The sequence below is a fragment of the Pteropus medius genome, unplaced genomic scaffold (genome assembly GCF_902729225.1).
Source record: "Pteropus medius unplaced genomic scaffold, Ma_sr-lr_union100, whole genome shotgun sequence".
Lineage (NCBI taxonomy): Eukaryota > Metazoa > Chordata > Mammalia > Chiroptera > Pteropodidae > Pteropus > Pteropus medius.
Genome location: NW_024349800.1, coordinates 25,050,324 through 25,062,466, shown reverse-complemented (window position 1 = coordinate 25,062,466; position 12,143 = coordinate 25,050,324). Strand labels below are relative to the sequence as shown.

At 35.0% G+C, this 12,143-nt stretch overlaps 1 protein-coding gene and 1 pseudogene across 10 annotated transcripts in view; one reads left to right on the top strand and one right to left on the bottom strand.

Annotated features, from left to right (window-relative positions):
• The window catches only part of USP34 (ubiquitin specific peptidase 34), a 210,222-nt gene that overhangs the window by 113,627 nt on the left and 84,452 nt on the right, over nt 1-12,143 (bottom strand). For 8 of the 10 annotated variants that reach the window (XM_039887053.1, XM_039887052.1, XM_039887050.1 and 5 more), the window contains 6 exons: nt 9,647-9,772; nt 9,405-9,534; nt 8,910-8,945; nt 8,470-8,600; nt 7,575-8,185; nt 5,433-5,647 (listed from right to left, as the gene is read on the bottom strand). In XM_039887053.1, coding sequence (XP_039742987.1) covers nt 5,433-5,647; nt 7,575-8,185; nt 8,470-8,600; nt 8,910-8,945; nt 9,405-9,534; nt 9,647-9,772 — 1,249 coding nt within the window. The remainder of the gene's footprint in view (nt 1-5,432; nt 5,648-7,574; nt 8,186-8,469; nt 8,601-8,909; nt 8,946-9,404; nt 9,535-9,646; nt 9,773-12,143) is intronic. The other 2 variants (XM_039887054.1, XM_039887055.1) reach the window with 1 other exon arrangement.
• On the top strand, nt 10,939-11,057 carry LOC120622409 (uncharacterized; annotated as a pseudogene).

Genomic DNA, 12,143 nt, shown 5'->3' with positions numbered 1-12,143 from the left:
TCACAACAGTATGGTCATTCTTTTTAACTTTAGTCATTCTAATAAGTATGCAATAAAATCTCACTGTGGTTTTGTTGGTAATTTCCTAATAACTAATGATGCTGAGCTGCCTATTAGCCATTTATGTACTTTCTCTGGTGAAAAATCATTTTCCATTTTTTAATTGTTTTACTACTGAATTATAAAAGTTCTTGTATATTCTGTCTGGATATAAGCCCTTTACTAGAAATATAACTGCAAATATTTCTCCTAGTCTGTGGAATGACTTTTAGTTTGTGTTTATTTTTAAATTAATTTTATTAAAACATAATGTAAATACATAAGATATAGAACATTTCTATCACCCCACAAAAAGTTTCCTTGTGACCTTTTACCTTTTAACTTTCAGGTAATGACTGAGTAGATTTCAACAACTATAAATTACTTTCAAATATGCTAGAACGGCATATAAATTATATACAGTATGTACTCTTATTTCTAGCTTCATTTGCTTATAATTTTTTTTTTGCTATTAATCCATGGTGTTGCTTTGTATCAGTTCATTCCTTTTTATTGATGAGTAGCATTCCACTACATCAATATATCACAATCTGTTTATCTACCAGTTAATTCCTCCAGTTGAGGTTCTTATGAATAAAGCAAGTATGAACATTCATGTACACATCTTTTTGTGGGCATGTTTTTCATTTTCTTGGATAAATAACTAGAACAGGAACTGCTGAGTCACATGGTAGGTACACATTAACTTTATAAGAAACCATTCTCCAAACCAGCTATACTATTTTATATTCTTTGACAGCAATGTTCCAGCTGCTCTCCATCCTTAGTGTCATTCGTTATCGTTAGGCCTTAATTTCACCCATTCCAGTACCTAAGTAGTAGTATGGCATTCACGTTTTAATTTGCATTTTCCAGATGACTAGAGAAATACTGAACACTTTTTCATGTATTTATTTACCATTTCTGTATCTTCAAACCTTATGCCCATTTCTAAACTGAACTGCCTTACTGTGTTGGAAGAGTTCTTTAGAGTATTAAATACATAGTAATACAAAGAAGATTTAAACAGCATTAATATTTACTAATGACGCACAACTTCTAACTTCATCTAATAAAATATATGCATAATACTGTATAAAAGGAAAATGGGATAATAGAAAACTGGCCAAAATTTAATATAATGTCAAGTTTGAATGACCTCAATCTTAACCCATTCATTTCTCAACAACCACAATAACCCGACAGTAAAAAAATAAACAAACAAACAGCAACAAAAAAAAACAAGGTAACCTTATCTAGATTACGTACAAGTAACATCTGATATCAGTAAGCTGTTGCAAAGGTCCACAAGATGTGTCTCTAGGTCTGACCATAACCTTCTGGAATAATTCTAATAGATAAGTTTACTTAGTTTGCAATGTACTGGCATCCCAAAATTCATTTCCTAGGCTAGCAAGTGCTGAATGTACCTAACCAAGAAAGAGGTTGGATAAAGAACTTTAAATTGCCAATTCTAAAACTGTTTTTCTCTCTCTTAATTTTTCTCTTTCCTCCTTTTTCTTCTACTATTCTTTAACCTCCTCCATTCTTTCAAATCTGGTCATGTCCTATTACTATTTTAGATTTGGAGTGATGAGAAACATTGTTTTTATGAGCATCTCATTCCAGGTGAAAAAAACACCTTGCCCTTTAGCAGTCACCCCTCCTCTTATTTCCCCTCAACCCTCACTAGTCCAAGACAACTACTAATCTATGGTCTGTCTCTACAAATGTGCCTATCCTAGACACTTTATAGAAATGGAATCATTCAATATGTGATACTGTGTAATTTATTTTTAAGCCCTAAGATTTCTGAATATCCGGTCAAGATGACAGAGCAGGTAAACACTGCGCTTGCCTCCTCTCATAACCACATCAAAATTACAACTAAACTACGGAACAAAAATCAAAGAGAACCACCTGAAGTCTAGCTGAACAGAAGTCTAATAACTAAGGATATATAGAGGTCGTCACACCGAGACTGGTAGGAGTGGTGGAGAGGCAGAACAGGCTTGCCCCATACCCACATATGGTGGTTGAAATTCAAGAGGGATATCACAGCTTCAGAGGGTCCCTATGAGGGGCAACAGGGTCCCAGACCCACACCAGGCTACCCATCCTACAGCACCAGTGCCAGTAGGTGAAGTCTCCACAATTTCTGGATGTGAAATTCAGCAGAGAATGAGGTTGAGTAAAAAGGAGAGCTGCTGGAGTCCTAGGCGTTCTTCTTAAAAGGCCTGCACACAGGCTTACTCAATTACAGACTCATCTGCTCTGAGCTCCAGATCTAGAACGACAGCACAAAAGATGCCAAAGACACATGGAGAAGAACTGAATTATCTGGCTTCAGGGTGAAGGCTAGAGGGGCAACTTTCTATCAGACAAAAGTGCTGGTATAATCCATTGTTTGTTGAGCCCTCCCCACTCCCTGCGTGAAGATGCAGGTGGCCAACATATCTGAGACCCCTTCACCTAACACCATTCCCCCAACCCTAGCAATTCCCTGACCCTACTCCACCCAACTTATGGGGCCACCCAAGCCGCTTCCAGTAGCTTTTCCATACAAACAGACTGTCCTGGTTCATACTGCAGATCTTCCCCAAATTTCTCAAAGTTTCACAAACACCAAACAAGCAGTATGTTGCCTTGGCATATCTTATACCTCTTACTGAGCAAACCCCAAGCCAGCACTTGTGGCAACCAGCCTTACTTCTCAGCATAGCCTTCTCTCATGTACCTCCAAGCCTAGAACAAGGGGCAACCATCTGCAAATCACTTTGTAGCTCATGCCAAGTGGCCCCAGGCAGCAGCGGACCTTGGCCTATACCAGAGCCACTCACAAAAGGCCCCAGAACCCACACACCTGGTAGTCAGCTTCAGAATACACCAGAGCACCACCCAACCACCTTCACAAAAAACACACCCTAAGGAAAGAGTGGGCAGACACCAGAGCCTCGCTAAAAAGCAAATCCTGCTTCGTCGGGTCAGCCCCTGTACAACAGCTCTTCCACTGTACTCACGGCCAATCCTCACAATCAACCAGTCCTCACAACCAATCAGCCTGAGGGTCATTCCTTCCCACTGACATGCAAACAGCAACCAACACCACTCAACTACAACAGGAGGGCATACAAAATCCACATAAGGGACACGCCTGGAGCACTTGGCTCAGATGACCAAAGAGACACCACCACTTGGCCCCAAAGGACACCTACTACATAAAGCCACTCTGCTAAGAGCAGAAGACATAGCAGCTCTACCTAAAACATAGAAACAAATACAGGGAGGCAGTCAAAATAGGGAGACAAAGAAACATATTCTAAATGAAAGAGAACAAAGCTCCAGAAAAGGAACTCAACAAAAAGGAGACAAGCATGAGTCAAACAGATGCAGAATCAAAATACTGGTTATAAGGATGCTCAATGATCTGAGAGAGAACTTCAACAAAAAGATATGAAACATAAAAATAGAGACAGAAAACATAAAAAAGAACGAGTAGAAATGAAGAATGCAATAACTGAAATGAAGAACAGAAGGAATCAACAGTAGATTTGATGAGGCAATGAATCGAATCAGCGATTTGGAAGATAAGGTAGCAGAAAACGCTCAATCAGAACAGCAGAAGAAAAAAGAATCCAAAAAAATGAAGATAATTTAAGGGTCCTCTGGGACAACATCAAGTCTAACAACATTCACATCATAGGGATACCAGAAGGAGAAGAGAGCAAGGAATTGAAAACCTATTTAAAGAAACAATCATGGAAAACTTCACTAACCTGGCAAAGGAAATAGACATACTAGCCCAGGAAGCAGAGAGAATTCCAAACAAAATAAACCCAAAGAGGCCCACACCAAGGCACACCATAATTAAAATGTCAAAGGTTAAAGACAAAGAGAGAATCTTAAAAGCAGCAAGAGAAAAGCAGTTAGTTACCTGTAAGTGAGCTACCATAAGACTATCGGCTGATTTCTCAACAGAAACTTTGCAGGCCAGAAGAGAGTGGCAGGAAATATTCAAAGTGATGAAAAGTAAGGACCTACTACCAAAGATTACTCTATCCATCAAAGATATCACTTAGAATTGAAAGGCAGATAAAGAGCTTCCCAGACATGAAAATGCTAAAAGAATTCATCACTACCAAACCAGTATTACAAGAAATGTTATAGGGATGACTTTAAGAAAAGAATTCAAAAATATTAATAAAATGGCAGTAACAGATCTAGCAACAATCAGTATAAATGTAAGTGAATTAAAGGCTCCAATCAAAAAGACATAGGTGGCAGAATGGATAAGAAGACAAAACCTTCACATATGCTGCCTACAAGAGACTCACTTAAGATCAAAAGACACAAAGGCCAAAAGTAAAGGGCTAGGAAAAGATATTTCATGAAAATGGAAACAAAACAAAAAAATTTGGGGTGGCAATACTAATACCAAACAAAATAGACTTTAAAACAAATTCTATAACAAGACACAAAGTAGGATCCCGTAATCTCAATTCTAGGTATTTATCTGAAGAAACCCAAAACACTACTTTGAAGAGATATATGCATCCATATGTTTATTGCAGCATTATTTACAACAGCCAAGATATAGAGGCAACCTGAATGTCCATCAGTGGATGAATGGGTAAAGAAAAGGTGGTACATATATACAAAAGAATATTACTCATCCATAAAAAAGAAAGAAATCTTGCCATCTGCAACAATATGAATGGACCTAGAGGGTACTGTGAAGTCAGAAAAAGACAAATGTCATGATTTCATTTGTATGTGGAATCTAGAGAACAAGATAAACAAACAAACATAACAGAAACAAGTTCACAAATACGGAGAGCATTTTGATAGTTGTCAGGTTGGGGAGATGGGTGAAGAAGAAAAGGAATTATGAAGTACAAGTTGGTAGTTACAAAATAGTCATGAGGATGTAAAGTATAACACAGAGAATACAGTTAGTAAGCAGTATCATAATAACTATATATGGTGTCGGATGGGCACTGATTTATCAGGGTGATCACTCTGTATAAGTTATATAAATTTCTAACCATTGTGTTGTATATCTAAAACTAATATACTATATGTCAACTATAATTTTGAAAATATATAAAATTTCTAATAAAGCCTTATATTTTCTAAAATACAGAACTATAATTTTTTATACATATTTTTATATTTCCTCTCCTAAACATCTCTTGATGGAATTGAAGATTTTATACTCATAATAGAGTATTCATAATAACTGCACTCCCTTGGAAAGAAAACTACTACATGAAAGTTATTTGGCAAAAACATTTAAGTATCATAACATTAACTGTTGATTTGTTTTAACGATGTTATATAAATTATTCCTGTTTCAATGAAAGTAATATGCTTTACTTACTACAGAATCTTACCTTGACTGAGATGTTCATGGTAAATAGATGCTAAGTTGGGAAGATGTTGTTGGAGATGAGATGTTAGCTCTGCATGTGAATTAATCTGAACTAGCTCCTCTTCACACCCAGATTCTTCACCATCAAAATCAGCCATATTTTTTTCTGATTTTGCACTGACCTGGGAGCTACTGCAGCTGACATCATCTGCACTTAGCATATCATCAACCATATGCCTGTAACATAGAAAAGAACACAAAGTCACTAATTACACTTTGTGAATAACAAAAAATATCTCTTAAAACATTTGGCACAAGTTATAACACACTCAAGAATAAAGCTACATTTATTTTTAACAATTAAGAATGTTGACAGCTTTACAAAAAATAAAAAGCCCATAATGTCAGAACTATATTAATTTTACAATATACCCACATGTTATCTGTTCCATCAACACACTTCACTGAAACAACTTCAAAAGATGATCAAAGATAAACTTACTGTTACATAATTATTTTATGAACTCAAATCACAATGTGAACCTTAAAATTTGTTTACATTTATTCATACAAGTGCAGAATCAAATGAGATCACTACCAGGAAAACATTTCAATTTAAGTCTGCATTCTAATATGGTTAATATTAATTCAGGGACTTTTAACTTGATAAACACCTATTTAGCACTCACTTCTAAAACATACAATACTGGATGCTCTAAGGAGGTAAAGACAAAAGAATAAAAAATAACATGAAAAAGAAAAGTTTAGGATTCACTTAAAGAGACTCATAAATAGTATCATATGCAAAGAATATGGAAAACGCTAACATAAAAAAAATCAAATCATTAGGTCAGTGGGGTAGGAGATTGTTGTGGGTTAGAAAACTGAAAGAGATATGCAATGTGACAAACTGAATATATTTCTCAGTTTTATGAACTAATTGCTTTGTCTTCAGTATGAGTTACTCTGGGGAAAACTCTGAATGTGCATATCTGTAATGTCAGACCATAAACCAGTGGTTCTCAATCGGAAGTGATTTTGGCCTATGGGAGGGACATCTTGGCAATGTCTAGAGCCATTTTTGGTTATCAAAACTTGAGAGATGCTGCTGGCATCTAAGGGAAGAGGCTAGGGATGCTGCCCTACAACACACAGGGCAGCATTCACATTGCTGCTAATGCAAAACAAGGAATTATCTGGCCCAAATGTCAATATTGCCAAGGCTGAGAAAAATTACCTTAAACTCACATGGGTTAGTGACAAGAACAAGGCAAAGGAAATATAGTAGTAATATATGTGAATATGTAGTTCTCCAAAACAACCATACTGAATTCTGAAAGGCCTGGCAAATTGTCAAGTCTAAGAAAACTCATCCCGATAAAACATATACTCATATTTCATCATCGACTCAAATATTACTACTTGTAATGACAGTTATAATAAATAGCAGCTAAAATTTATTAAGCTCTAATGTGCCAATCATATTAGCTTATGAAATGCTAACAATAAACCAAGATGAGTACTATTATTCTTATTTATAGATGAGAAAATAATGAGAAGAAAAATTAAGCACTTTGCCTAATATTTTAACACTAGTGACAGAATCACTTACTGTTAAATAATCAAAAAGTTTTATCCTTACTAATACCCTAAAATTAGAATGTGTGTAAAACTTCCCTTCTCATGACCATACTTTAATGGAAGTTTCCACTAGCAATCTTATACCTGCTATTAAGCAATTATTACAAGGAGTTAAAGACCTAGATCTGTGCTGTCCAATGATAGCCACTAGCCACATGTAGCCACTGCACACGTAAAAAGTGGCTGGTCTAAACTGAGATGTGGTATAAGTATAAAATATGCATGAAATAGTGAAGACTTCGTACAAAAAAATCTTAGTAATTTTTAGACTGATTACATGTGAAGACATTTTAGATACTGCTGCTTTAAATAACATTTATAATTAAAATTAATCTGTTTCATTTTGCTTTTTAAAATGTGCTCACTAGAAAATTAAAAGTTACATATATGTGGCATGCATTTGTAGGTTACACTATATTCTTATTTGATAGCAATGATGTAGACTACAATGCAATTGAATAAACATAGGCTATAATTATTTCCCTAAAGGAAATATAAACTGTTTATTTTTAAGCAGACTTACCCATCATGGTGGTGATGATGGTGGTGGTGGTGATGGTGATGCTGTGGACCAATGAACTGCCGACAATTAAATAGTTCATTCCCAATAGTCTCACCAAGAAAGTCACCAGTGCGTGTAATACAAGATTCCTGAGATGCTTGTGCTATATGAGCAGCATTCATTTCCCCTGAAATATCATGTTCTGGGTCTTCCGAGTGTGAACAGGTATCTAGCATTCGTATTCGATTATCTACCGATGGCATTGACTCGGTGTTGAAAACCAGGTCCTTTCCTGTTCCATTACTTGTCCCACTTCTTTCTGATGGGCCTTGGGAATCCCCTAAGCAAATGCCTGTTTGACTATCTAACTTTCTGTTCCGAAGATCAGTACCACAACTGCTTTTAGGAGAATTATGACCATGATCATCATCTTCATCTTCTTCTTTAAGGGCTTCAATATCTGCAATGTCTTCTGACTGTACCTCACTGCCAGGGCTCCCAGCTGATTGGCTTGCATGGCTAGAATTCACCTCATTGCTAGATCCATCACTATGTCCACTACTGCTACCAGGACCACTGCTTCCATCTTCACCACTGTTGGCAGTTTCATCAGAACTTCCCTGCATGGATTCCTGTATTTAGAAACAAATAGATTTAAATAAATATTTAAACTAGTAAGAAAGAGTAACTGACATTGATGCACTGTACTTTTTAAAAGGCTGCCAGTGTTGACATATTTCTTTGAACAATACAAAATAGAATTAAAAACTCAAAGGAAAGTAAATGACCTCAATAAATTACTTAAAGAGAGATTAGTTCTCAACATAGATCACGTTTATATTCCCAGTTCTAAGGATAAACATGATGGAAACCCAAAAATCACTTTAGGGGTATAGGGAAAGGGTTGTTTTCATACCTCTGTGTCTGAAAGTCGCTGTTGCACATGTTTGGTTCTATTAATAAGTTGCTCATCCATTTCAATATCACTGCCTCCACTTTGATGAGTATCACTGTTATCACTACTTTGAGGACTAGCTGCTGGTGACCCTATATTAAATAAATTTTTTGTTTTAACTTCTAATTTGTACTAACATGAATCTACCAGAATGACATAGTCTTCTGATTCTTTGATTAACCAAAGCTTTATACTAAGTAGCCAAAACACAATCTGCAATTAACACTTACCAATTATTTCTAAAGAGGATATACATGTTTTCAATTAAGTCAAAATATTAATGGTTTAAACATATCCAACTTTATGACTCTAATACAAATATATAAAATCAATGAACTCTACATGATCATCAATACAAAAGTATGAGTCATCTTGCCATGCATTTCTAAGACTCAACTTACAAGGTGATGGAGCTGCTCTTCTGAGCTCTTCTTCCTCTGAAGGAAAAGGAAAAAACAGGAGGGAAATATTCTAAATGACTGAGCTTCTTTGGGACAGTATATCAGTTGTTCTTATTACATAATCAACAAGATACAGGTAGGGAAATCTGCAATAAGTCCCCACCATCTGCAGTAGTAGTTGTGGATGCCTGCACAAAAAGGCCTAAGAAAAGTGTATTATACGACGTCAGAAGACAAAAACTGGGGTGAAATGATAAAGTTTTAGAAAGTCCTGGAAAACTATATACATGTAAAAGCAAATATAAAACACCTGAAATGATAGCCAAAAAGCTGAGCTAATCCCAATTTATTAATCCTTTCACAAACACTATAGCACACATCTCAAACTTATTTTGAAATTGAGGTTGAACTGAAACTACTTAGCAGAAACCACTTCAAATCTGAGTTATAAACTTTGGGCAACATACTTTAAAAAATACATTACATTTTACTAACCTTTCTTATTTCCAATGGGAAGATTAGTATTTAATAAAGATGCGAAAGAACTCTGTTTAGACAGCTGTGCCTTAGCTGCTAGTGCATTATTCCATAATGCTTTAATTAACATCGATGCCAAGTACAATGTCTTAGAAAAAAAAAGAGAGGTTGAAATTAGAGGTTTTAGGCAACACCTAGCAGTTAAATTAACTGAATCACATAAAAATTTTCACATTACAAAAAATAGTAACTACCATTACCTGCTCAGTATGAACACTTGGCTCAAGAGCTGAGACCAGATTAAGGAGATGTCTAAGTGGTACTGGATCCAAATTCTTGATGAGTGAAGGAAATAAGTCATGTATATACCGACTACAATGTTTCAACTACAAAACAAAGGTAGAAACAACAGCAAAAATAATTACACTACGTAAATTAAATAACGAATATCAAAGTTATATAGTTTCATTTTTTAAGTTACATAATTTTAAAAGCCAAGGTGGCTGGTACATTAATATTTAATATGTTGGTAAAGTGCTAATTACCAAGTATCATAAATAGCAGTAAATAAAATTGTGAAAATAAAATTCCTCTTAAGCAGAACTTTATATTACCCAAACAAACCACAAGATTAATTTTCTAACCATAAGAATAAAGTCCGTAATAAATACAGTTTCTGGAATCTAAGTACAAAGAAGATTCCCATTCAATTTATGTACATATCATGAATATAAAAACAAATTAAGTAATAAATTAAAACATAAGCAATTATGATTAAAATAACAAGTTACAGTCAGAGAAACCAAGTTAAATATTTTAAATGTATTATATTTCTCATAGTAAATGGTTACAAAGTATTTATATAACACGTCCATTTTTCTAGAGTACACAACAGAAACTTCCTTATAATAAAGGTCTAAATAATAATAAACCAGAAATAGAGAATCTCTGTTGTTATACTAAACAAAATTATGCAAATATGAGAAAAAGTATATTTACAAAGATATGACTACTAAATATTACAGTCATGTAAAATAAATGTTTTATAGCCATAAAGCTACTAAATCAAGATAGTGCAACAAGTATTAATGAGTCAGTAATTCTCAATTTGAGGGCTCCAAAGGTAAAAAGCTGAGATATCCTACTTATCTTCGATATATAGAAAGTCTATAAGAAATGTAGAGTTTTCTATTCTAAAACTCTGAGTTTTATATTTTCAGGCATAAATCATATGAACTCTCTTCTACTGCTTCCCCTATCAAGGTAAATATACAGAATTTAATTTTGAAAAAGAAGGTGAAATAAAGGTAATAACATTGAAGGAATTCATCTATGTTGGGGCAACTTCTTACAAACTACATTATTTATTCAACACTATTTAATTCAACATCACTAATTCCCACTAAAAAAACAAATGCAGCACTTTAAGACCAAAAACATCATTTGATTTTAAGAAGAAAATCATCAATTATAAGTATACCGCTTATGTAGGTCTTATCTAAGAAAGTTAATTTTAATAAAGTATTAATTAACGTCATAATTAGACTATATAGCCTACTGCCATGTCACCCTGAACAAGCCCGATCCCGTCTGATCACGGAAACTAAGCAGAGTCGAGCCTGGTTAGTACTTGGTTGGGAGACCACCTAGGAAGACCAGGTGCTGTAAGTGTAAAAAAATAAAAAATAAAATAAAATAAAAATAAGGGGGGATTGCAAGGTGACAAAGTCCTCGCAATCTGTGAGGTCAACCAAGGGTCGCCTCGCCTAAAAAAATAATAATAATAATTAGACTATACAGTTTATACTTGCTTTTTGCCAACAAGTAACTATTATACTTCTCCTAATTAAAATGTGATCAAAACATACTTTATGATAAATATCTGGCTTGCTGCCAATTTAATCATTAATAAAATGAGATTTCCGTAATAGACTTAATTTTCATAATCAAATACCATATTGGTTATCTTTAAGTAACAAGACCTTTGAAAGATAATTATATAATCCCATCACTGAGGCAAAACACCATATGAGGCTCTTTTATTAGAGGTGTATATTATGAAAGCAAATTCAAGAAGTACAGAAAAAAATATTATGATTGCATGGCTTGAGTTCCTGGTAAAGATGACAATGTGAAGCTAGTTCACAGACCCTTCTTCACAGATTATCAAAAAGAGAAGAAAAGAATGTCCAGGGAAATGGCAGAGCAGGGAGTGCCAGGAATCCATCTGTATACCTAGATAGCAATTGTTATGGCAGAAACTGATGTAACTATTCTGAAACTCTAGCATGAATGTGTACTCTTGTACTTCCAAGGGAAAGCTTAGCTGGTAAATTGCAGTTACTATTAGTCAATTTCAATCTTCAGTGTGATAGCAGTTACCCAATTTTCTACTCTTTGACTTTGCGGCAGGTAGGCAGCTGTGGGAACAGTAATATGTGATTCTGACGCAGCTTGCTAGTCAGGGTGAGCAATAATGATAATGTCCTCCAAAAAACAAATTTCTATGTTCTGACTGCAGATTGCTACACCTGGCTGGTAAGGTGCAGGCACAGAGGCTGGCTACCGTGTTGCAACTCATATCAGCTAGAGTGACTACCAAGATATTTAAAGGAGTCATACAAAGTTTTACTGGACATTCAATAACAACTGTTTATGTAAGGGAATTCTGAAAGGCACTGCACACTCCAAAGGAAAGATAATGGCTCAGAAAAGACCTGAAAAGAGCATAAGTTTTCACACTAGGCTGATCACTAG